Source organism: Melopsittacus undulatus, chromosome 4 (genome assembly GCF_012275295.1).
Source record: "Melopsittacus undulatus isolate bMelUnd1 chromosome 4, bMelUnd1.mat.Z, whole genome shotgun sequence".
Classification (NCBI taxonomy): Eukaryota; Metazoa; Chordata; class Aves; order Psittaciformes; family Psittaculidae; genus Melopsittacus; species Melopsittacus undulatus.
This window is the reverse complement of record NC_047530.1, coordinates 8,757,247-8,783,842: the sequence shown is the minus strand read 5'-3', so window position 1 is coordinate 8,783,842 and position 26,596 is coordinate 8,757,247. Positions and strand designations below refer to the sequence as shown.

General features: G+C 39.9%; 1 protein-coding gene across 1 annotated transcript; it reads right to left on the bottom strand.

Annotated features, from left to right (window-relative positions):
• Positions 1-493: 493 nt before the first annotated feature.
• Positions 494-26,586, bottom strand: GANC (glucosidase alpha, neutral C). Its single transcript, XM_031044527.2, has 24 exons — positions 26,372-26,586; positions 25,312-25,374; positions 23,490-23,598; positions 21,825-21,952; positions 21,153-21,335; positions 20,265-20,310; positions 18,899-18,965; positions 17,482-17,578; positions 16,732-16,912; positions 16,237-16,390; positions 14,727-14,962; positions 13,687-13,813; positions 12,703-12,782; positions 11,660-11,803; positions 11,164-11,260; positions 10,703-10,804; positions 9,960-10,203; positions 8,189-8,253; positions 7,068-7,144; positions 5,323-5,397; positions 4,777-4,890; positions 4,136-4,248; positions 3,463-3,566; positions 494-2,570 (listed from the first exon to the last, which is right to left on the bottom strand). Exons 1-24 carry the CDS (start codon positions 26,398-26,400, stop codon positions 2,461-2,463), a joined length of 2,745 nt encoding a protein of 914 aa, XP_030900387.1. The 5' UTR covers positions 26,401-26,586; the 3' UTR covers positions 494-2,460.
• Between the last annotated feature and the right edge of the window lie 10 nt (positions 26,587-26,596).

The window sequence follows — 26,596 nt, the reverse complement described above, 5'->3', positions numbered from 1 at the left end:
TTTTGCAGCTAAATTTATTTAAAGCAGAAGTATCCCAATAGCTGACCTGTTCAGACAGAGCAAAAGTGAGCAACATGGATGATAATATTTCTATTACATTTTTTTGAAGTTTTATCTCCAGCTGTTTTCACCAATTGAATTATTTTTTTGGTAAAGATATTCTATACATTTATTTCTTGATTTATAATATAAATATGTGGGAAAGGATATCAGTTGCTACAAATATCAATACAAATTGTATTATTTGAAATTTATTTCCTTGGATCTAAAGACAGAACTACTTAAAATTTTCAGCAACCAATTCCTATTGAAATCCATAGAAGTTAGGCACTTCATACCACTGAAAATTTGACCCATTACTTATTGTGCTGCAGGTATCATACTGAAAGCCAGAGTGTAAAAGAACAGTCATTCACTTTAACCAGATATGCTCAGAAGAATACTTAGTAGTTATTCTCAACAGTAGAGAGACATTGGGAAGGAATAAGGCATGTAATCACTTCATTACTTTATTTCACTTACTTTCCAATTTCAGAAATACCAGTTAAAACATTTCATTAAAATGCTAAACATAAGAAGCAAATGTCAATTAATGCTTAGAAGCAGATAGAAAAATAGAATCTGTCACAAAAATAGGGTCTGTCTCTCTTGTTACAGATGTAAAAGATCTATTTGCTACCGTTCTACCTGGATTATCTTGTCTGCATTAAGCACAGCAGCATTTAGGCTGCCAGTTCCTGGAGCAGAGGCTCACATGGTCTGCTAGAAGGGGCTGACAAATAGAGGAAGTCTGCAGAGGAACCTAAGGGTCTAGTGGAGAACAAACTGTGCTTGATAGTCAAAGCAGAGTAGTCACAGTTTGCTCTCACACTTGCTATTCCCAGAAATCTGCCCTGCAGAGGACAAACAGCAGCAGGTGGGAATGACTGACCAAGCACAGGGAGAACTCAGTAAAGAAGAGTAGGGAACAATGTACAAATGGACTGTTACAATACCTTTAGTTGGTAAAAATGGTGACAATCCTTTGTTTCTTAAGAGTTCATCTACTGATGTTTTCAGAAAATACTTATCTTGTTAAAAGAATTTAAGTAAATTTTTCCCTTTTATATCCCCAAAACTCAACAGATGCCATGTTCATTTTTGACTCAAAGCAGAAATGGTTTTAAAATAATATAGTTGACAAGTGTAGCAAATGGAAAGGGCAAACAACTTGAGCTGTGGAGCAACTGAGATGTCTGATATGGAAAGGGCTGTGGCAATAAGCAGGATGTAGGGGATGTGGGACTTGGGATGCCTCCTAGTTTTGAAAGAGAAGAAAACATCAGGACACACTGGTTCTGTTTGCGGAGATGGTGGGAAAAGGAGGCAAGGGAACATTAGGGTGAATAAGCATGAAGTGGGACGGCTAAATGCAGAACTAATCCCAGTAAAAATTTGCTTTATAAATACCAAGCTAAATTCTCAGCCAGATAATAAAAACTGACCAAGAAACTACTAAAGTGCAAAGGAAGCCAAACCTTGGCAAAAGTTGGGAGATGTGGAGAAGAACTCTCCATAAGCACAGTTGCTTCACTGAACTGGCTGTAACCAAAGACATTAAATCATCAAAAAATGCCAATTCTTTCCTAACAAAAGACTTTTTTTAAGTAGTACTTGCAGAGAATGGGGAGCAATAACATGGAAAATGTTTCTACCTGAGACTAGCTGCTACCTTAAGTCAATATTGCACTTGCACATACCTGTGCCTTTTCAAAATCCAAATGCCAGTTTCAAAGCCAGCTCTCAGAGACAACTCTCTGCACTCCCACATCACTGTCTTTTACTGTCACCCAACTGACTGGTACAACCTTCAGTGACTAAACTGTTTAACTAGCCTGTTGTTTACTTTCCTGCACAGACTACCTAATTTTGCATTGTCATAAGAACTGGAAAGGGGAAGTGTCTGTAATCACAGTGGGTGGCTCCTTCTGTGCTTGTTTTCACAAGGCAGCTTATAGGCAGAACTCTGCTGGGTACCTCTGTGTCTGGTATATCTACTGATGCTGCCTGTCAAACTGGCCCTGATCTGCGCAAACACTCCAGTCTCTGAACAGTGGGATGTCTAAATATTTACATTAAACCCCATGCCAATGAGCCACAATCTCACCCCATCTATTTATGATTTTTTTGGTGCAAGTGAAGGCAGAACTCAGTCTTAATGCCTAACTGAAGCTAGCCTGGAGCAGACAGTAGTTAGCTTTTTCCCCCAAAGACACAATCCTAGTGCTATAACTTTTGCTTGAATAGAAGAGCTATCCAGGTTTAAATCAGTGCTTTAAAGGAAAATTGTAGGAAATGTTAATTTGGGGGTGTTGGTGGGAAATATGCTCTTTGATTCGACTGGATTCAACTTAACATTTTAAGTCATACTGACTTCCTCTCAACCTCTCAATGAATTCTCCTAAGAAGTTGTGTCTCCTTTCAGTTGATGCAAATCTTCCAGTCAGCAGCAACACTCAGGGCTAGATTTTCCAGTGTCAGTGCAGAGGTCTTCGTATCATATGTGAAAACCACTTCTTTTTGTTTCCCATCTGAACAAGACAACAGAATTTACTAAGATTTAAGAAAAAAACTTCTGAAACAGTTAGACACGACCCCCTCCAGTTTTTAATTCAGACTGTCCCTGTCACTGATGAACTCCCTGCCACTGGTGAAAAGGATTGAGTAAAAAAGAAATAGTATCTGCCCAGTATTCATGTAAGAATGTGACAGACTTAGGAAAAAAGACTTCTTTTTTCTCACCTTTCAAACTATGGCACTATTCAAGGATTTTTCTGGAAAAAAAAATAGCCCTTGTTTCAGCATAAATTTTCCTCCAAGTATCCTAAAAGTCCTCAAGATGGATAAGTGGGGGAATAAAGTCCATGTCCACATAATTCCTAAAGTGAAGGCACATGCTCAGAATTGATAAGCCATTTCTGTAGATGCTTGCCTATAGACAGGGGATCCCTCACAACTTCTAGAGATTCCCACATAGTCAGGAACTCCAGACACTTTTGAATGAGCAAGAGAACAGAAAAGTAATTCTGGTTTTGTCTGCACTTCCCTTTTCTGGAGTAGGCAGGCTTACACATCAGAGCATCCTTCATATCTCTGCTCATATTCTGTGCAGGATAAAGTTATCTGAACTTGTTAATTCTGAACCACTTTTACTGATGGTTTACAGAATGGTTCTTATTCTCTTATTGCCTTACAAAGCAACTGTTCTTCACTTCTGCATGTAATATTAGTGGTGTGTAGCTGATGGCTCCTTTTACTAAATTCTGTCCTTGATATCAAAAAGGTAGCAATCAGAACAAACCAAAGATGCTCCCCACGCTGTAACACCTCCTTTATCAAACTGTCAGCTTGCCACCTCTAGTAAATGGCAGCAGAGCAACAGTATTTGAAAATATTGTAGTAAAATAGAAGTCAGGTAATTACCCTTGGAACAGGCTGTCACAAAAGTGGGTTGCTGTCCAAATCCCAGAACTATGACCCGTTCAACCACACACGTAGTTTGGTATTGTCCACTTTCATCACTGCAACTGGAAAATTATTTCATACATTATTTCAAACATTAGTTACCATCCATCAGTAGTTCAACATCATGTAATCAAAGTAGTAGTTCAGTCTCACCCTGAAAGTCCCCTTACTGGTTTCCTTTCCTCTATTTACTTTTCTCCTGAAACTAGTAAAACCTGTTTAGCAGCTCTTTCCTTACAAGCAGATATGATATTTTTGGCTTTTAGGTTGTTTCACACAACCTTTGTAGGTTATGTCCTCTTGTGTTTCCTTTCAAGTACTTTTCTTGCATGTTTTACCATGCTAACATGTATGTTGCATTTGTTGGTGACTTCTGGAGACTACGTGTAATGGTGTCTGTGGTTCCCACACAGAATATCTCAAGTTGGAAGAGACCAACACTTCATGTGTTAATGCCCTTAGACTTATGCAGAGCATGGTTTACCTCTGCAGTTTTATGACAGATTCTGCATGCGCTGGGATTTTACTAAGCAACTTATGAGACCTGTATGTTTGTAAGATGGTCTCACAGACTTGAAGAGGCATTTCCAATGACAGTGTGTTAGTTGCTTTTGTCCATAATTGCTGTTACCTGGAAGAAAGAATGTTCTTGTGGAAAGTGAATTTCCGATACAGGAACTGCTTCTTGTGGAGATATTGAAATGAATGCCCATCATCTATGTAGATCTCACCTATTGCACAAGCCTGTGAAACACACCAGATGGATTACAAATCAACAGCAGCTTCTAGTGCTGGGCAACAAGACTAAAATTGTTTCAGTATGTTATGCTTCATATTGAAGCATGTCTGTTTATTTTTCTTTAGCTACTTGTATCCCCATAAGGCCAGGGAGTCCAGCTCTGAGAGTGCTTGAAGACTTGGACATCCTGGTTTTGTAAATTGATGTGGGTGCCAGGTGTCACCTCATTTATTAGAAGAGACAGTTGTGGGAAGTTCTGTCTGTGTCCAAGGGGAAGTCTGTGGCCTGCTCATTCTCTGCTCCGTCCTCCAAGGAACTAGAGGAGGGCTGAGAAAAGTCAGAAATATGCCCTGCTTCTGCTATACTCAGATAATCTCACTTTGAGGGAATGGTGGTGGGGAGGTGGGACCCCTCCAAGCAGAAGTGGAGGAGAACCTTTTGGCATACAGAGGTATATATCATTGTGCTGATGAAACAGGCAGCAAGGACCTAAAAAGGTCACATTTTGTAAAAGAAACATCATCTCCAAGTACCTCTGTGTCCAGAGCCACGTGGAGTTCATAAGAAGTATCTATCATCCATTCAGTAGATTTTCCAGCTGTGGTCTTCAGAGGTATCACAGTACCCCCCCGCTGGAATACAGGAATCTGCAAGAAACAAAGCCAGGGTAGAATGGTTCTTATTCTCTGATCATAAAATTTTAGCTTGGAACAAGGATAACTGAAGCTGGGTTTTATCAAGGCTCAGAAATTAACTTTTACCACAAGTACATAAAGAAAACTATTCAACTAACAATGGGAATAGTAGTAATCTTCCTGTATGTGTACAAGTGAAATATCTTTGCTTGGAGAAGTCAACCTTGTATCATCTCACTTTTCTATACCACCAGGACACATTAGTGTTCCATCTAACAACAGAGGAGATGGGACTTTTCTTCTCTACAAAAGCTATTTTAGATCACATTCCTACAAGGAAACTGAAAAGGCTTTTCTGATTTTGAATGTTGACAAAACAAAAGCCTATATGTTTGTTTTTTTTTTTCTGCTCAGTGAAAGTAGTATTTTAAAATACAAACATACATTCTCCAGTGTTACTGGGATCTTCAGAGTGCCCGGATCTTCCATTCGTTTAAATTTCCTGAAATCATACCAAATCTAGGAAAAATGAAAAAAGAATGAGCATGACATACACGGCAAGATTTGTTCCCTCTGCAGATGCAGTTACTCTTCTGCTTAACCTTACTGTCACTATTCCTAACAACCAGAATAAGCATATGTATATTGAAGAGAAACTTAACAATAAAGTTGCTGATAACAGGTCACAAAAAAGAGCTACATCTAAAATTTCCTATGCACCACATTTTCTAGCTGAATATACGGCTTCAAGTTGTGAAATATACAGGAATGATTCGTGTCAGGAATTTAGGCGTCCTTGTCGCCATTGCACTTTGTGTGAAACCAGCCCTCCTTTGTGACCGTGATTACCATAAGTGCTCCTGTCAATAAGGAGAAACAAAGGGGATAATCTCTCCTAATCAATCGCTTTGTTTTTCAAAGGGGACTTCCGTTTAACGGTTTGACTGGCCTAAGGAGATTAGATAACCAAGAGATACATTTTGTTACAGGATGTTGCAAACTTGGGTACTAGGCAAATAACCATATAAGGTATAGAACAAAATGTTAAGACTACGTTAAGCTTGTAAGCATTTTTCTGTTAATACATTACTAAGAAAATTCAACAACGTCTTCACCGGAGAAAGACCCCAGCAAACAAGAAAAGAACAAAGGAAAAGGGCCACGTCGACATTCGGGTAAAGAAGACAACAGGATTGGCTAAAACCCAAGACTGAGAAGTATAAGAGACTGTACTCCAAAGATCCCGGTGTGCGTTGCTGGTGGAGCGGAGACTCCCCTGCGCACCCAGCGCTGTTTTGCTTATTGCTTCTCTTAAATTTCTAATCAATTGTGAATAAAATCGATTGGGACAAAACCCGGTTTGCGGTAAATTTTTGTAACAAAGTGTGCCAGGCAGTCAATTCCCACAGAGATCTTGATAAAAATACTTGCCTTGGTTTAGAGGGCCTAGGCTGTGCTTCTTATATTGAGAAGAATTCTAAGCGTCCTCTGGTGCATCAGCGAAGGCACAAGGCTCGGCACTGCTGCCGTCTTTCCTTTCATTACTCCCTAGTCTCAGGCTTTCCCTTAGGAACTATTTTCCCAAATTCTTTCCCTTCCACCTCTCAGCTGCTGCAGCCAAACTGCTCTTTGCAGCAGTGGATCACAGTGCCATCCTGTGGATAAACTTCGGAGAGGAACTGATCTCTCTACGTGTCAGTCTTTGCTGTTGCATGTCCCAGGATACTGAGGCTTGTATTTCCTTGTTGTAATTTTCCCCCAGTACACCTTCCCTCTGATTTCTTTATGAACTTTCTCCAAAGACCCCTTTTCTTGCATGTAAAAGAGAAGGTAACCCAAGGAGAAATATGTGAAATAAAGGGAATTGACAGTTTATTGAAGCTGTTTTTGATGTTCCATGAGAAGTGGCAAGCCTTGAGGGGAGATTTAAATTATAGGAGACATAAGGTTTGTGCAGCAGCTCTTAGAAAAGCAAGAAAGTAAATTTACTGTGAGCCAAGCATGCAAGGTATTGAGATGGAAGGTACTGAGACAGACAGTACTGACATGGAAATTGCATTGAGATGCAAGGTATTGAGATGCAAGGAAGGTGCAGAGTGGCATAGAATGGCCGTCTGGCACTTGGCACAGCAGCAGTGCTCAGGAGTTATCTGATGGGGAGCTGGAAGGTTACATGTATTCATCCTCACCTCCTGTGATCCTGGAAGCAGAACACTCACTGCTTTGGCCTCTTTCTCTGTGACTGGATGCACCAACAAAGCATTTCCTGGAGAAAAACATAAACATGCTGTGATTCTCAAGGCTGCATCTCATTAGAGCAGAAGCTGTGAGCTCTGCGGTTGTCAGCCTCCCATAGCCATTTTAGGATCTTACTTGGGCACACCATATGCTTAGGTTCCCTTTCTGTTGGAAAAAAAGTCCTATAGTGAGCTGATGGCTGCTTAGGTCTTGCTCTGTCATGGCACTAGGATGGAGCTGCACTGTATACCCCCATCTTGGTGCACTTCTGAGTCCCTCATAGGCTGAGAGATGGCTGCCTGTTTGCTCTTTGGTTGAACAAAAAAATACGCTTTTTTTTAACCAAAAGAGCAGAATACAGGAATGTCTTTGTAAAAAGCCAAAAATAATTCTGTGTAAGCTTATGAAGCTGGGAATGGTGGTTCTTTACTCCTTAACAAAACACATTAATAGACTGTACAGTTTGATGAACTGCCCACTGCCCACTGGCAATGCAAGTTGAACTCCCAGAGTCCTCTGAAATGCTCTGCTTCACCACATTTAACTTTGCTGCCTACCTTGGTCAGACTTTTGCTTAAGAAGTGAATGTCTCTTAATTTGAAAGCCATTAGAAGGCACTCTTGAGCCCAGAGGTAACAAAGGAAACTGAAGTACACCATTCTCCTCCCATTCTCTCTTCCCCTGTAGACTGAAAACACACTTATCTCTTAATTTCTGAGAAAACTGACTTCAGCAGCCCAACATATCAGAGTAAAAACCAACCAGCTCCGGATGGTAGTTGTTTACTACTGTCATTTCTGAAGCAGACTGTGGTTTAGCTGCTACAGGGAACTTTCATGTTTTAGGTGAAAAACGACCATGTTTCTTTCAAAGTCACTAGTGACACTGAACTCAGTTTTTGGATCTCATATGACCTCTATTTTCAAAGTGCTGTTAAAACTGTGTCCCTTAAAGAAGTCTCAACTTCTATATTCAGTTACAATATAAAAGCATTGGGTGAAGTTTTCAAGTCTTCTTTTCATCTTGCAACACTCTCAGCTCAAAATTTAACTCAGAGAAGACATCTGCTTACCCAGCATGTACTCATTTTCCACACCAAAAGTTTCTATGTTCCCTGGAAACTCTACCCAGAGGGGCCTGTACAAAGAAAGATAGCAGGATTCAGTTAGTTTCTCCTCTCCTGACAAACTGTTCAAGGCCTTCTGGCATTTTCAGGCTCCATTTTCTCCCTCTCTTTACAAGGTACAACTATCAAGAACTGATGATAGGGCAAGATCCTCTTTGGTGCCTTAAAGTACCCCTTTTGGGTCCCTAATGAGAGTTCCCAGTACAACATGGGTCAAGACACTCCAATGTACCTATGGTTTGGTTTCCTGTAGCCTCAATTCCTTCCTTCCTACTTCCTTCCAAACTAGCACTGCACATATCTTCCTTCTAGCAAAGGAGAGACTAATGAGCCTTTCTGTCAGTGTACCTGCAATGCTGACACCTGATGAGCTAATCCCTGCAGCCCTTCCTATTTTCAGCAACTTGCTGCTGCTTTGATAGCATGTCTCCTCTTTGTCACAGCTGAACAACCTGCACCAGAAGTTTGTTTTCAGTCTTTCTCAAAAAAATGTAGTGCAATAACCATCTGCTTACAGAACAGGAGTTGTATATTTAAAGTCTGAGAGATTTAACAATCATAGCTCATTCAGAGACACGGTCTGGGATTCCTTACAAAAAAAAGCCTGGCTTACTTGCTCAGTCATAAGCATCCACATGTTCACTGCAGCTCTGCTGTTCATGCTCTTGCTAATGTGACACATTTTCCATTCTGCTTGTCTCTGAGTCAAATACCATGCTTCCTCTCTAATTCCGTACCTACTGCAGCAAATTTAACACAATTGAAGCTTTATTTAACTTTGTGGGCAGTGCAGATGTCACCATATGTTTCATTTCAAGACTGAAACCCACTGTCTTATGTCAGTACATACAACAGGGGCATCTATGCTTATATAATATGCAGACAGGTGCTCACGCTATGTCTGTAATGCAAATCATCTTCAAAACTCCAACCACTCAATCCTTACCAAAAAACCTTTATGTTTTGAAAACTTAGGAGATATACTGTATTTGCATAACGACACGTAAAGGTAAATGAGTGCAAAAAGACAGTTCTAGGGCAACCTCAAAGACACAGTGATACAAGAGAGATAACTGAAGCTCATTTCTTGCTGAAAAGATTGTTGCATTCAGTTCCATTGAGGCACTTTCTTTGAGGTTAAAGAGCAGCAGAACAAAAACTTCTTTTCTAGTTTAATTTCTGTTCTAAATTATTAGATTCCCTACTAAAAGAAAAACCTAAGAATTACTGCAAAGATAATCAGATTATGATATAAATTACAATCAAGTTATGAAATAAGCTTATATAACAGTATCAATTCAGCTGTAACAAATACTTTCATAAGGTGCAAAATGGTCTTTAGGTTTTTAGGTCAGCAAGTTCTGATTCCATTAAGCACTTTTTAAAGTGGGGGTTGTAATACTATATAATGTTCTGTATTATGAAAAAGTGTTTGGAGTTCACAGTACTTTAAAATATGTATAAAATAAAAGACTGTACAGTGTTTACTGAAGTAATGTATTCCAGGAATCATTGGGAAAAAAACCCAAACCACATCATTTCCCTCTGACAACCAACCAGAGCTTGCAGAATGCATGAAAATAGAATTTAGTAATTTTTGTGCATTTCTTCAGTATTTAAATAAGTAAATACACAAGTAAGAGACAAGTCATTTAACTTCCCTCCTCCAAATAACTTCTCGAAGATAATCACTAAACCTCCTGACTCATGCTCTTACCTCATAACTGGTTCAGCCGCTGTGTGTGCCCGATAGAACAGTGTGTATAAGTATGGCAGAAGGACGTAGCGCGCTCTAATGGCTTCCCTGATGATCTGGGTGTTCTTCTCCCCAAAGAGCCACGGTTCTCGCCGTTTGCTCTCCATGTTAGAATGACCTCTGAAGAAGGGCTGGTAGGCTCCAGCCTGATACCAGCGAACAAGTAATTCTGGTTCTGGATCTCCAATAAACCCTCCCACATCAGCTAGATATTGCGCAGACAGATAAAAATACACAGTTTGGGAAATGATTCTATTAAATTTGAAGTTCTCCTCTAACAAACATTCCAAGTGTATAAATCCATGCATTTCACAGGGTGCTTTGCAGTTCTGCTGTTGGGCAGCTGCTTGTCCAAATAAAAGTTAAAATTTGGCATAAGAAGTTATCCTTTAATGAAAATATCAAGAGAGCTTCTGGAGGCTGAGTGCCTTCCCCAGTGACAGAGGACTGTCACAGTGATGCTATGGAACACCACCTGAAGACCACTGCTCCAGATGGAATGCAAACACTGCATAAAAGGTAGTGGAGAAATGTTGGTGAGTGCTAAATTATTGGCTTCCAAAACCAGACTAATGTGTAAAACTGCTTGAAAATGCACTGGCCTGTTGAACTTTCCACCATCTGTGTTGAAGTCTGTCTTGGCATACAAGCTTGGTGGCACCAGTGATTTATGCATAGTGAGCAGATCCAGCTGAACTCCTTACCTCCACAGAATGAAATCCCTGCCATGCTGATGGTGAGAAGCATTGGAATGGATATTTTTAAGTAACTCCAATCTGCTGTGTTGTCTCCAGTCCACACTGCCCCTGGAAATATTCAGTTTCAGGAAAGTTTGGTGTATGCAGTTAAGGAAAGAAGACAGGAATGGTCATGAACTGCTGGTTAACTGCTGTTGACTGCAACTTTTTTTTTCTTTATACATGCATGCTCCTGAAATATGCAATAAAAGCAGGTAGTGGTTTGTCACAGGACACAGGTTGTTATTCTGCCTTTCACCTGTACATCATTTGAGAGCCTGTCCTGATTTTTTTGATTGCTTGAACTTTCATGAGCTCACCATGTCAGTATTTCTTAGACAGTTCTTGTCCCCTCTAGGCTTAACTACTACACACCAAAATTTATAGAACAAAGCAGCATGGAAGGGGTCCAACTAATTCTTACTTACCGTACTTCTGTGATCCAGCAAAGAAAGATCGTGTGAGGACAAATGGTCTCTCTTTCCCTGAAGACCGTTTGATGAGTCCTTCTGCAGTTGCCATTTGCTGAAAAGTATGAATATAAAAGTCAGGAAAACAAAGTCTATAATGAGCATATTTGTTAGACTGCCGTATTAGCCTTTCCAAGGTGGGAAAATTAAGAAGTCTGTACCCAGAAATAACACCTATTATTAAAGCAACACTTTCATATTAGAATATTCTTGAAAAAGAATAAATCTTGTGCAGTCACAGCCAATGTAATTTACATTTTTATGGCAGAAAGGCACAGATGTTGTCACATTTTCTTGTGACCAATCACAGAGTTTACTTTAAATATAGCAGTATCCAATAGGACTGAGTTTCAGTCCTTTGTGGAGGTTACAGAACACCTACCACTGTGTAAATTACCACATTAGACATACTCCATGAAAATAACTGCTGGTTTTTTGTTTCCAGATACTCTACCTGGTAGAATCCATAGAGGTTGTGTACTTCGCGATGCTCCCAGTTGTTGTAGTGCACAGCGTCTTTCTGCATGGTTAGTTCTGCCCCTTTGAAGACTGAAGGCTCATTCATGTCATTCCATACAAAGAGGATATTAGTGGATCCCTATGACACAGGGTTGCAATTAGTACATAAAAGAGTCATTGCTGTAACTTAGTATGTTTGTCTTTAGGGGGTGTCAGACCAGTCTGGGTTATGAGTAGAAACAGCAGCAGCAAAGCAAGACGTGGCATTTATTCCTGTGGTCACATGAAAACTGCCAGACGTTCATCTCATCTCTCTTGGTGGCCCTTCTGGTCAGGATGGCAGCCTATAAGCCTACTTGATTTATGCAATTCTGAGAAAACTCAGTAGATACTTGCTATTCCTGCCTTCTGGTGAGGGAAAAGAGGCAGGGAAAAGAGAAGTATTAAATAGCCATGAGTTAAAAATCAAAAGCCTGAAAAGAAAAACTGGAGAGGAAAAGCAGCAAGGGAAATGTCTACTGTGCATGTCTACTAAGGGAATAGTTTCAACAACCGTACAGCAAAGCAGAACTTCAGGGCAGGATAGGTAGAACTGGAGGTGTCCAGCAGTGTTCACCCAGACATTTTTCAGCACTAGGCAAGAGTGCTGGAAGGAAAGTCAAGGTGAAGTGACCATGAGCTATGAAAGAGCACTCCCACATCACTCCTCCTGTGCTATCATGATAGCAAAAGCTGTAAAAGCAGCATCTGTGTTAGATGATGAGTTGCTAAAATGCCTGCAGTTTGTCCATCCTGCTGCTGCAACTCAGTTAGCAGGTTCACTGGAGGCATATGGGTTTCAACTTTCTTAGGGTAGGCAAGTCCATGGAGAAAATCCTTCTATGGTACTTCAGTGTATCAAGATATTTATATGATATATATCTATATGATAATAGAGCTACAAAAGCCAACAACTTGTTTAGCCAGCAGTTTATCTTCTCTCTTTCTCCCATTTTCAGGTGTCCTGGGATATGTAGATCATAGCAAATAAATACAAACCTTGTAAGTTTTGAAGGCAAATTGATCTGCGTACCATTTTCGCACTTCAGGATTGGTGAAATCCAGGTAACAAGAGGAACCTGTGGATGTGGGAGATCCCAATTATTTACCTGACTTTCAGAGCAAGCACGAATTGTCTTTGCACCTAAATACAACAGCCCAAGGCTAGTATGCTTTCAGTAGGCAGTGATAACGTTGCTATTGTTTCTGAGACAAAAGCTCAAGAGCAAATTCCAGGCTGACTTGGAACTCAGTACAGCCCTTGCCATGTTCTGCAGACCAACACACATAAATGCTGGAGGTCTGAAGCTCAGCACCATGTAAGGGTGACTGACAGCAGTTTGAAATATATTCAGATATGAACAAGAAACCAGAGGGAGACAGTATCCCTGGTATTTTAACCTCAAACAGGAAAGTGTTGCTGAGAAGCTGGATAACTACATCCTCCCATGCTGCTAGAAGTTGTAATATGGCCTTGATTTTTCCCATACTCATTCCTTTGCCAGGACTGTAGGCTTCCTGACTGTAAAGAAGGACAACCTCCTTTGCCTCCCCACAATGAGATCTCATGAAAATAACACCTCAAATCACTGTATTATGATTGAATCAAAATCTTCAGTATCAGGGTTCACTTAATTTCATCCAGACTGCTTGAGCTGTGCTCATGCAGCAGGCTGTGACTGGATTTCTGTTACTCAACACAAGTACAGAAGATAGACGGCTCCTCTGATTAACAAATGCAACATTTTAGTTCTAGGCACTGGGACTATCTGCAGATCCAACTGATATAATGAAGGAGGTTGTACAGCTGAGGCAATCAAAACATGACTGTACCAAAGAAACCACAAAGTAGGTGAAATTAAGAACATTTATAAAAAATGCATGGAATGTATGAATTTAATTCCACTTCCATGGGTTCCAATTACATTACTCAATATTTTTCAAATAAACAGCTTGAAATGTTGAGACAGAGTGGTTTTTTACCTGGCCAACAGATGCCCTCAAAATCTTTCCCATTTCTGTCTTTCACAAAATATCCCTTGTCTTTTGCCTGTGAATACAGGGTATACATGGGATCAACTTTAATGTGGGGATCTACAATGACGACAAGCTGCCAGAATGAGAAAACAAAATGCATGATTAGCATCAACCGTACTGAACAAACCAGCAAGAGCTCACTTTTGATAAAAGGCAGATACTGATTTCATTTCAGATAAAGAAGATAGCTGTATCACTAATTTTAGAAAGCATTTACCAGTTCTTGTATATTCTGTGCTAGACTTATGTACAAGAGCTGAATTTACAATGAGGGCATGAAATCCTCTTGCTCTTCTGAAATAAGATCCCAAAATAAAATAGTTTGTGTAGCATACAGCAGCAACAGAAGTTTCTGATGATTTAAACATCAATGCATTGTATTTTGCAGTTACTTTCTGCTGCCATTAACTGCCTTGCTGTAAAGCTGTGATAGTACTGTAGCTCCAACTGAGGGACTGTGAAATTTGAATGCTATTTCAACAGTCCCCTGTTCATGGATTTTGGGCAATCAATTCTACAGATTTTAGATATTAACTCTCTACATTTTAATACCTCTATAATTCCAAGGAAAATATAATTCCAAGGAATAAAATTTAAGCTGCAAAAGCAGAAATAAAGACTAATTAAGCTATCAGGCTGCATATCACAGCAGGACTTCAGCAGAAGGAAAAAAATATTTAGTTTATGGTATCAACATAAAGGCCAAATCCCAGTTACTATAAGCAGAAAGTAAAAAGTATTACCAATATAAAGAAAAGCTGAAGCAAGAGTAGCAGCTACCAATGGTGAAAGCTCATGTTAAGTGGAAAAATTTTCTACTGTGCCCACTAAGCACAGAGGTAGGCTGCTTCTGTAGATGGAGCTTCACTTAGGTCAGACTTAGCCTGATGGTCAGGGAATAAACTATGAAATAATAAAACAGCATGAGGATCTGAAATTAAACAAGACAAAAGAACTATTTTCTTTCTTCCTGCTATATTATTTACCTTACGTTTTTTCTTCCTGAGATGTTCTTGCATCTTTCTGGGGTTCTGAAATTTCTTTTTGTCCCAAGTAAAATACCTCTTGCCATCTGTGTGCTCTATATCCAGCCATATCACATCATAAGGAATGTCATGTTCATCAAAGCCAGCATCTACTGCCTTGACATCCTGCTCATCCTCATAATTCCACCGGCACTGATGGTAGCCCAGAGAAAAAAGAGGGGGCAGGGCTTGAGTGCCTAGAAGAGTATATGAATGAAGATAACACTGTTAACACCCTTTAGGATTTTATCTAGAGACTCTGAAAAAGTTGACATGATTAAGATGTATCTGTCTGGAGTTACGGGACGCTGGCCTAGGCTGAGTCCAGAGCACGTTCTCCATACCTAAGTGGCCAAACCTGTGAAATAGGAAACATGATGAGCTCAAAAGCCAGAAAGAGCAGAAGGCTGTAATGATAATATAAGAGTGACACAGAATTTGTTGTTCTATGACATTGAAGTGTTACCCCAGTAACCAACATAGTTCTATTCTTTTTTAATGCAAAAATGTTCTAGATTAGATTAACTGTCATTAATGCAAACAATTAAATAGATTTTAATCAGTAAGAATGCAACTCCTATGACTGCTTGGACTTGAGTAAACAGGCCCACAGGTGCTCCAATACAAGGAGAACCATGGGACTGTAATCGTTGGGATTTTTTAAATTAGGAAAAACATAGGGATATACACATACAGCAAAAGGGAGCTGGGAAACTTCCCTGAGCATGCACATAGAATCATAGAATAGTTAGGGTTGGAAAGGACCTTAAGATCATCTAGTTCCAACCCCCCTGCTATGGGCAGGTACATCTGCTTAGCTAGATCCTCTTGTCATCTACCTTCCTATTTCTGTGCAGTTGAACCACATTCCATAACATCTGTGAAGCAGACAATCATTGCTAATAGACTAAGAAACTACCAGGGATGTTTCTGTGCTTTTAATTCTCTTTAGTTCATAAGGAATTTTGCTTTCACAAAGTGTTAGTCCTCTTGCCTCCATTGTTTAGTCTATTACTGTGCATTTTGGTTCTTTCCTTTCCCAGATCTGCATGCCATCTCTGCTCCCCTCCCTAATAGACACACTGGACAGTTACCTATCTTCTTTGCTCTCCAGGATACACTGCTTTTTAACTTCTGCCTTTCCTCATTATAAGGTGGCCTGTCTTGATAGTGACTGGCAGTTCTAGCCTCCTCTGTCTCCTCTCTTCATCTAAGGGAGCAGTTTCTGATAGCAGTGATTATGCTGACTTCTCCCTTAGGGCCAAATTTGACAAGCTGCAAATGCTAGAGAAAACAAGGATGAAAGGCTGTGTTCACAAAGCACCAGCCTTTGCTCTACCAACCGCAAATTGGGAACAATTTGCCTCCTGCACACAATGGGCTAGGTAAATATTAACCCACTCTTGGGTACAGCATGTTCCTCAGAATCTCCCAGGTAAGCATGCCTTACAGACTCCAATTATGTGAGTACCTGTCAGTTGTGCAAACTGCTTGAAGATATCAAATGCAGTGGGTCCCATCAGAAGGAAAGCATCGATGATCCCGCTTTCTGACATCCAGCGCACATCAGTTAGAGGCACTGCTCTCTGCTTAGCAGTTTCTGCAGCAGATCCAGACAGCCCATGCTTTGAAGGAAACCAAGGTAAAAGTGAATATCTTTGTATCAAAATTTTGTTCAATGAAGGAGTGAAGATGGAAACCCACAAAATTCATGAACACATCCTTGTCAGGTATTAGGAATACACACAGAATGTTTTTTACAGATCCTTCACAAATCCTTTACCTTGCATACTACTTATACAAAATAGAATAATAGTTAGCCATAGAAGGACATGAGGAAGATACTAACTATTATTCATTAGGGAGCAGAAGATATATCTCCAATAACAGTGCTGTGTTCCTGTTGGCCCTGCCCTGAAGTGTTTTCTTTCATTATTAAATCCTGAGGAAAGTGAGCAACTCTCACCTCAGCTACTGCCTTTGTACTAATATCCACCAGCGTTTCTGAAGAGTTCAGCCAGAAGATCCCTGTAGTTCTGTTAGGCTTGTGTGCTAAGAGAAGGGGCACAGAACCATAAATGCCTATTTTGTCATGTATCTTGTGGCCGAAGATATCCAAATTATAAAGCCGGTAGGCATCACCATCACTAGGACAAACAAACAGATGTGTTTGTTATATGTAAGCATTCTGCACCAGGCCAATTTTAGCTCTATTGCCATTCCACTAAACTGAGTAAACACACTGTACTAAGGTCTTTAGTTTAGCACACATTGCTGAAATGTGGACAACCTAGGTTACTGCTTCCTTGCTTCTTTGCTTTAGCTATTGGAATCAAACAACATTTTTGCTGCCAGTGAGACTACTGTTCGCTTGCTCCACGTCCTAAAATATGAATTCTGAACTCTTCTATAGAGCACCTAAGAGTTATGCTTAAACATGACCAATCCTGCAATTCAGAGAAAAAGAAAAAAAGAATGAAAGATGGAGAGACAACAGAAAGAGTCATTCATAAAATTGCGGAGCAGGAAGGGAAAGCAGAACAACTTACTTCACATGGACAGGGGCTATGATTCAGTTTTCTGTATCATTAAACTAAAATATACACTATATACTATACCTATGTCAAGCTGTTGCCTGCATTAAATTATTAAGACAATGTTATAGCTCTCCTCTATGAAAATGATATTGCTTTCAGTAGCAATCCACTACCTTTACCTGGTGTTTTTGAGAAGAAGTCCTTCTGTGTGTTGTGGTATTCCATAGATGTGATCATACGCATGTAAAGAGAAGTCCATCCCTACAGAACTAGGACCTGTGGGAATAACATTAAAAGAGAAGACCACAGAGATTCATTCTCAGAAGACAACAGAGCAGAACAACCTATCTAAAAAAAATACATCAAAAAGCAAGTTTTAATAATTAGCTCTTTCATACTTGCTTTCAACTTCACCTTCATTATTACTTCTGTAGTATAGAAGTAAAGTTTTGAACAGATTTTATTGTATTTATTCTGACTTTGATCTGCTGAAGAAGGTAAAATGGATCACTTTAATAGAAAAAATATCTTGTAATAGGAGGTCACAACTTTATTCTGTAGTGAAACTGCTTGAAATTATCTCCTGTTTCTATCCCAGTACCTACAAGCCAAACTTTGCAGCACAGTGGTACAGCAGAGTGGACTTTAGACTCAGAATTGCCTGTTTTCTACTGCTCTTCTCTTCAGCCTTAGCCAGGGGAGACGCATGCGAAGAGCCTCTGCCAGTGGTACCATCTTGTCACATTAGTGAATCCAGATCAACTTTTGGCAGGTGACCAGAGATCCTGTAGACTGACAAGCAGTGGCTTCAGGATCCAAACCTGACCATGTGGACTTTATTCCTCCAACACAGAAAAACATGATGCTGGCCTAATACATCAGATACAGCACAAACAATAAGGGCAACAACTTCCTGCCCCTCTGTGTCTTGACTGTTGTCTGAAGAAGCTCTTGTCACCAGAAGGAAGCTCTTTCAGACTTCCCTCTTACTACTGCAGCTGCTGGGTAGTGCTGGTTACTATAAAATTCTGCATAATAGTGGTAATGGACAAAGCTAACAAAAGGATACAACTGGACAGACAGCAGATCATCACAAAATTTGGTAATTAATAATTTAAGTTGTATTTGAGCTACTGACCTACACATTTCTACAACCTTCTTATCCCTTAAGACTGTTCAGTATTTCGGTTTTGTAGTCACTGCTTACAAAAGATTTTCTCTGTGACAATTACTAATTGTTAGATATCATGATTTCTGATATGTCATGAAAATAAACTACAAGAAAAAAGACCTGATATCATGCATTATATACCAGTCCGCCAATGCCGATAGGGTTATCCTGTGTCAAAAATGGTGCACAGTGAGCTGAGTAAATGTGTCACATTTAATGTGTTCTTTCCTAAACAGATATCTAATGAATATTTCCAGTATTTTTGTCAGATTTGTTACCCATCACTGATATCTGACAGGCAAAGCAAAAGGACTGAGCGAGACATTTATAAACATTAAGCTGCTAAACAGAAAGCAGACAAATACAAATGAACACAGGTATACACAAAGATGTAAAGCAGTTTTCAGAACTAGACTGATTCTTACCATGAGCTTTGATATCTAAGAAACTGCCAAATTTCTCTTGCCAGAGACCCAGATCCTCTTCTTTCTCCTGCATAAACAGAAATAATGAAGCTTTGCAAATGCAAATGCTCATACCATGTATTTCTAAGAAGAATATTTACTCACATGAGATTTGTACACTGTTAACTCTTTAATTTGCCAAACATGTTTAATATAAATAAATCCAAAACACAATTCAGATCCTGTTGCAGGAATTTACACTAAAGAACTGACATGCTAGTGGAGCACAAATGCACTCTGCTAGAGTGTAGGAGGAACACCTGAGGTCTTGGATAGAACCACAGAACAATAGAATAGCCCAAGTTAGAAGGGACCTCAAAAGATCACCTGGTCCAACCTTTCATGGGAAATGGAGCCTGTATGAGGTTGTCTAGCACCCTGTCCAATTGCATCTTGAAACCTGTGAGTGATGGGGACTCTACCACATCCCTGGGAAGATTGTTCCAGTGAATGATTGTTCTCACTATAAAAAATGTCTTTCTTCTGGATGTTGAACACGATTATGAAATGCAAAGATTGCATGGATAAAACCAAACAGGAAAACCTATGCAAACAGAAACCAACCCACTCCCTTAAACAGTAAGGGTCAGATAACAAAAAAAGCCCTCCACTCTCCAGAGTCCTGTGTGTGCAACCAATACTTCCAATCTCCTTCAAATTTGCAGCTTTTTGCCCTGCCATTTACAGTCCTAGAATGTCCACTTTTTGCAGTGTCTTTTCTGGTTTTCTTTTCTACATTCACGCTAGAATAAGCAGACGTGGCCTCTTGCAACTGTGTGACTTCCCTAGAGCAAGCACGCTCCCTGGCAGAACTTGGAGTTCAGACACAAGTATGCTGAAGGCAGCGTAGCCCCTGCCATTTATAACAGGATAGTGGAGTAAGCAGCCATCTGTTCTACAGGAGGCTAAAATTATATCATGGACATAACTCGGCCTCCTGAGAATACTCATATGTGCCCATATGTACTGCCAGGACCTAGTCTTTTTTCAGAGTATTACTTCTGTATTAAGCATGAATGTATGTGAAGGCATGTGTTTTGGACTGTTGAAAGGACAAAAGAGAAAGACATTCTAAATAAGAAGGCCAGGAAAAAACATTTTTGGGCTAGATCTACTTGACTGATGCCTTGTATAGCCCTGGTAAAACACATAAATCTTTATTCAACAGTAAATTTGCAAAATATTTCGATATGAAATACCAGATCCTTTTTTAATCTCACTGGAAAGTGGTTAAACTATATCTGTAAACATAGCACCAGAAAAAATGAACATAGGATTCTCCTTTCTACAAAATGTTCATGCTGGAATTGAAATAAGCATGAGTTACCTTAGAGGAATCACTTGCTGCCTCCTCATTTTCTGCTGTAGGTTTTCTAGTGAAAACAATTACGAACAATCAGGTTATTGTTAATGTAAGTAAGGATTTCAATCAGAAAATTCACTTATTACGCATTGCCTTAAACATTATATTACAGTTTTGGTGCTTGACTATTCTGAATATTGATGTCATAGTTGAGAGCTCTAACCCTCAAATCATTTTAATATGCAATGTCTTAAAATAACCTTTACTCCATATTTGAGTTAGATTGACTTCTTAGCCTTTCACATTTATTTCTATCTGCATCAGAATTTCACCTACCCAGATCCCCACTTCTTTGTCATTCTCTGTTACGGCTTCTCTGTTAATTACAAGTTTTGAAATAATGCTCTCTAGGAGAGATGCTTGCTACGCTCTTTTTCTAGTCATGACATGTCCTGCACTGTGTTTTCTCACCTTTCTAGTGCTTTGCAGTGAGACTGACCTGTAAAATTTTCCCACTTGTATGGCACATTATAAGTTGAACAAAACTTACTTTAAGAGCTTATATGATGAATAAAACATACCTGAAGAGTAAGTTTAGTCATAAAAGGAGATGAAACTAATAAGCATCACATATTCCCAAGAAAGACAAAGGGTACCGGGATACTTTAGCATTTTACAGAATTGGCTGTTAAATTGCACATGGCTGCTGCAGGGATTAGAACAGTCTGCAATGAATTGATCTGAAGTAGGGAAGTTAAAACTTCACCATATTACTTAGTGGTATGAAGTAGAAGGAAAGACAGACTTCAGTGCGCAAGAGCTTCTATCATAGAAATTGCAATTCCATAGAATTGTTTGTCTTAGCTACAGCACAATCAGTACATATTACAATGTGATAGACAGATACTATACCTGTCACTGGGAGGTGGTTGTAGATGCTCAAAGTATAACAACCCATTGGAATTCATGCTCAGAACAGTCTCACCCTTGGACTGTAGCTCAATCTGGAAGGGGTTTGCTGTGACTTGAAGTTTGTAGTCCTCATTAACACTTGACAGCACCAAAACACCTGCCTCATTCTGGGATATGAAGAGTCTGGCAAATGAAAAGCAATGTCAGTTTTATACGAATTATCAGCATGTGAAATCCACTGTAACTAATAATTATTTGAAACAAAATATGGGCTGAGAATATCTGCATACATTAGAAAAACCCCAAAGCTAATGTTGAGGCAAAGAACTCCAGAAATACATGCTGTGTTCAGGGTTCACTGCACAGTGCAACAGGTGGCTACAGAGGTTTCATATTAGCAGTTAATGTTTTAGGTAAAAATGATGCATCATAACAAGTAGGCTATTTTCAAGTAGTTTTGTCACATACATAAGAAATTTGAGGCTTTCTCCTGTGTATTTAACATGACTTTTTAAAAAATTAACTACATACATCTTTATTTTCTCTTCCCATTATAACTTTGTACTATATAGAGACAACTGTAGTGTAGCACAGATGAAGGAGAAGTAGAACAGTCTTGCAAATGAAGCTGTGTAAGTTACTTAGGTGCTAAATCATCTTCCCATCACTTACCTTTGGGTGGTAGGTTCCTTTATAAGAACATCACGAACTTTGTATCTTGCTCTGAGAGGAGATGCCTCATCAATTTTAAGCCTGAAAATATTGCCTTCTATTTCACAAATTTCTACTTGTAGAAGAACCTGGAAGCAAACAAACAGATAAACTGGTAGTAATAAAAAATACCGACTTGCTTTTCAACTCAACATCACCAAATGTTTACTGTCTGGGAAAAAAAAACCAACATGCTGACTTTCCGATTTAGTGTTCTTCAGCACTGCTGAGCAACAACCATCATCCATATGAATTTACACCAGCTAACTCTACTCCTCCCCTTTGAAGAAGCAATTCTATTTCAATGGACTCTTTATCTTCAAGTCTCTCTTGTCTAGCATTTTGCAGGTCTCTCCACAAGCAGCATGGAAATCAGGGGTAGTATACATGAATCTTTAAGTCCAGACAATTTCACTACTGTGCAGCAGATGTAAAAGTGGGATACTACCAAGATGTGGGCTTTCTGCAAAATGTCAGTGCTGTGTATTCCCTAGTAATTCACAGTGGTGCCGATACTGATGTACTATGTCAGAATAACACAGGTGTACCTGATGTACAACTAAAGAAAATGCATTATACTGCCCTACCCACTGCAATTTGCTGTTTAGAGTAGGAAGTCACTCTGTTGTAGCTCGTACAAAATGACTCATTTTTCTTCCATGGAAGATCCCTACACCACAAGTCTTTTTTTCCTTGTTTTTTTTCCTTTCTTAATCTATCCTTCTGTGAGACACAAATCTGCCTGAAGAATTTTGGCATGATATGTTTTCCCTCTACCTAGAAGCCAATCAGCCCTGCTCTCTTAAAAGGCATGAAAGAGCCATAATACCAAAGGGAAAGAAAGTAGGCAAGATAGATAGAAAAGATTCATCTGGATTTCCAGATCTTGCTTCCCAGGAAATAAATTATATCACCTTTGTATAAACCCCAGAATAGCCTAGGAAGCCACAGAGCCTTCAGTCTTTCATCTACCCTAAAATCTAGAAAAATAGACTCCTTTTTCTGTGCTGACTGCAAAGAAGGTCAGGATTAACAAGAGAGACAGAAAATATATTTATGCAGAGTGTCTATAGAGTGTAGTGCTTCGAGCATGGAAGAGAGCTGTAGTTCCAAACTCCTGCAATCTGAGGACAGGTAAGTTTGCCTGTTCTTTGAGTGAATGTGCTAGCTGCTGTGCTGTTAAATTAGAGAAATAGGAGACATCCCTCTTCCTGGCTGTCTTCTTAAATGCAAGGACTTATTTTTCAAATAAAAAAACCCTGCCTTTATGCAAACACAAGAATACAAAGGAGATGCTGGTCTTCTTATTCCTTTACAGAAAAATAATTAATTATTTTGGAATAGTGGAGAAAACACTGAATTAAAGACATTTTTGTTTTTCAGAGAGAGTTCTATTCAGATTTTTCACTAAGTTGTTAAAGATCCCTTAAAATACCTGTTCTCCCTGACCAGTCCCAAGCTGTCAAATAAATATTGACCAGTAAGGTCATCTTTAGACTGATATTTTGCTTCATATCTTAAATGTCTATCACTGCAGAACCTCAAAACCTGCAAATATTACCAGAATTGTTGATAATATTCACTGCTCTTTCTATAAGCACCCTCTTATGCTGAGTGTGATCTCACCTTATTCTCCTCATGAATAATTTGGAATTTGACATTCTCATCACTCAATGTGACTGAATCCAACAATGCTCGATAAGAGGATTTTCCAGGGTGCAGGAGTTTCTGACGCCTGTCAAGACAGAAAATTATTCTGGGTCACCCTAATTGTCATAGCTTATATCACACAGAGGGACACAATATTGTTCGAAATGTTTACTTAATAATTTTATCTTGAAATTTTCAAAATACAATTATTATCAGGGCTTCAAGTCAATCAAAAATAGAAGTAATATGTCACGACGTGGGAGTTATGGACAACGCTGAAATGATCAATGTGATCCAGAGAATGCCGTTTATTACAAAGCATCTATTCTTTTTATACTGTTCTGCATCTGCTTACAATAGCTTGGTGTGTTATACTTGGATACATACACAATAACTGGCTGTATTAACATCAATCAATAATCAATAGCTTGCTGTATTAGTGGATACATATACAGTGTAGCACACAGCAACTAGCATACAATTGGTTACATTAAGCGTATGAGAACCTAGCCTTTAAAACTTGCTAACAGTTCACTATTGTGTCTTAGCACATTCCAGTTTCTTCTCATCTTGCTTGCACTGTTACTTTTGCTTCTTTACCCACGGCTTTCTTCATCCTCGGTTCATGTCAAGCTCCATGTAGGCACTTGCTGACTTGGGATTGTGGCCTGCGCTCCTCATAAATGCCATCTTTTGGGCACAATATGCCCACTGCTTTGCAACCAGTCCACAGTAATACAGTTCTGAGCACATATACATGTTTATGAATGAGATGTTAGAGGGGTTTGCTCACCCATCACCACTTTATATGGGTTTGTTTTAAACAGTAGTAGTCTTAATTAAAGTGTCCAACAAGATTCTCAGCTGTCCAGTTACATTCTTCTTCTTTTCATGACACCAGAACTTTCAGCTGAATAACTTGGTTTTCATTTTCCGTCATAAACCCCTGCTTCACCTGCAACCCTCTGGTGAACAGCTTCTACATTCTGTGGTGATGAAGCAGTTTATGTTTGTAATTTGTAACCTCCTGAACACACCCTGAGAAAACTGGTTTTCAATAAGCCTGCTGACTACTGAGTTTTGACCACAGCTTTTGGTCCTCATGATGTTTTTAGGACAGAGGTCCTAAACAGAAGTTATTTCAACTATTTGTAGAATGCTCCTTGCTGAGCCCAGGTCTCAGGAACTATTTGAAGAAAAGTATCTTGGAGGCTACCTTGAAAGGAGCCTTCTTCATTAGTAAATTGACTTTGTTTCCTCGCAAACAGATGTTGCACAAATGCAAGCAATTAGATAAAGGATTTCTTTTAAAAGGAGAGCAAAGATGAGACCTGATGCTTGCCAATGCGTAGCAACCTCCTGCTGAGAAATTAGATGTGTTAAGTTAAAATGGTGACAGGCTAGAAAGGGCTCATATGAAAAGAGGAAGGAGTCCTGCTCCCAATGGCAAAATGTTATTGGGTTTCTGAATCTAATTTCCTGCAGAATAGAAATTAGTATCTGTAACCAATGATGTCAATGACTAATTAGCAATCATTCCTTTCACTCACATAGCAACAGTTAAAATATGGCTGGGGCTTTGCCAGATGAGAGGACTGACCTTTGAATTTTAGCAGAACATGTTTTATATTTAAGATTCCACTCTTTAATATGCTGATTATTGCATGCTGAGAGGCAAGTGGAACACTCACTTCAAACGATAAATCCTGAAAGCAGGAGACTTATATGCAGCTACTTCCTGTATCTTTTAATACTACTGGGTTAAAAACCAAACCTACACTGCAATTCTTCTCCTTACCTGTAAAATGCAATCTGGTTGCATTTCTTAAAGGTGCTTTTGTCCACAGCCTCATCTTGGACACTGGAAAGAAGAGATAAAGAAAATGCTTAAACCTATTCACAAGATACATGCTGAATAATCAAATGATGTAGGTCCTCCTCAAGAGGAGTAAGGATTCAAGAGGGTGCAGACAACTGTGGTGACATAAAATGTCTTGGACTTTGAAGTACTGTGTGTAGATACAGGAAGAATTTCTTACACATTTCGTTCTATGTTAAACCATTTCCTTTTAAACTGATAATTTTGGCAATTTTATCTGTTTGCTTGAACTGACTTTGAGCACTAGTGAATTCTTGAGGCTTTGCATTTCCAGGCCAGATCTCACTCTGCAGTCCTTACACTTAAATATTACATTGCAGTAATAGGAATGGAGAAAGATTGATAAAAAAGGAGAAACCCTGCACCCTTCTCTTCTACCTGCAGTGGTACTTCTAATGTCCCTGCAAACAGCTCTGTTATTGCTAGGCTTGAAGTAACTTTCAGATCCATTAGGTAACAGTAACTCTTTTGGCTTGCCTGAAAAAATGGACTGCCAGTAATGTCTACCATGAAAATACTTCCCAGAACATGCTGAGTTCAGACACGCATGGAAGAGAATAAGCTGTTAGCACTGGCAAAGAGATTATACTTATACTTATTATGTACGTTCAACATATAAAATGCAGGTAGCAGCCATGAAGACTCAGTCTCATGAACTAAATACTAACAGACCTGCATTATTATTAGAAACCCCACAGTTACCATCTATTTAGGCAATTAACCCTTCCTATTTTTGCCTGAAGATACACATGCACCTTTGGGGTTTCAGCACCGGGTCTGTGGGACTCTGCTGCCGTATTTGACACCCTGGAACCTGACCACCCTTCAGCGGTGCAGCCTGCGCCCCAACTATCCTGCGCGTTATGAAACCTGCTCCGTGCTCCCACTCCGCGGCACCAGCACCCCCGACTCTGGGACCTTGCGGGGCCCGGGCCCACCACCCTGGCAACGCCGGGACCTGGCCACCGGACAGCGGTACCTGACTTGCAGCGGCGTGACCGCCTCCATGGCGTAACTACCCTGGCGGGGACGGCGGCAGTGCCCAGGGGGTCCCAGAGGAAGGGACGGCCGCCGGGGCAGCGGCGGTGCTCCTCCTGAGGCGGCCTCTCCTCTCAGGCAAGACGATCCGTCCCCGCGGCAGCCGGCGGGCCCCGAGCGCGCCCGGGCCAGCGACTGTCACCCAGGGGCGGTGACACCGCGGGCC

Excerpts from the sequence above, each read along its gene's own strand:
- GANC (XM_031044527.2), bottom strand. The coding sequence starts at position 26,400 with ATGGAGGCGGTCACGCCGCTGCAAGTCAG. Across the intron at positions 18,966-20,264 it reads CAGCAAGTGATTCCTCTAAG|GAGAAAGAAGAGGATCTGGG; the intron begins GTAACTCATGCT and ends CTGTTTATGCAG. Across the intron at positions 11,804-12,702 it reads TTGCCTTCAAAACTTACAAG|GGATCCACTAATATCCTCTT; the intron begins GTTTGTATTTAT and ends CCTGTGTCATAG.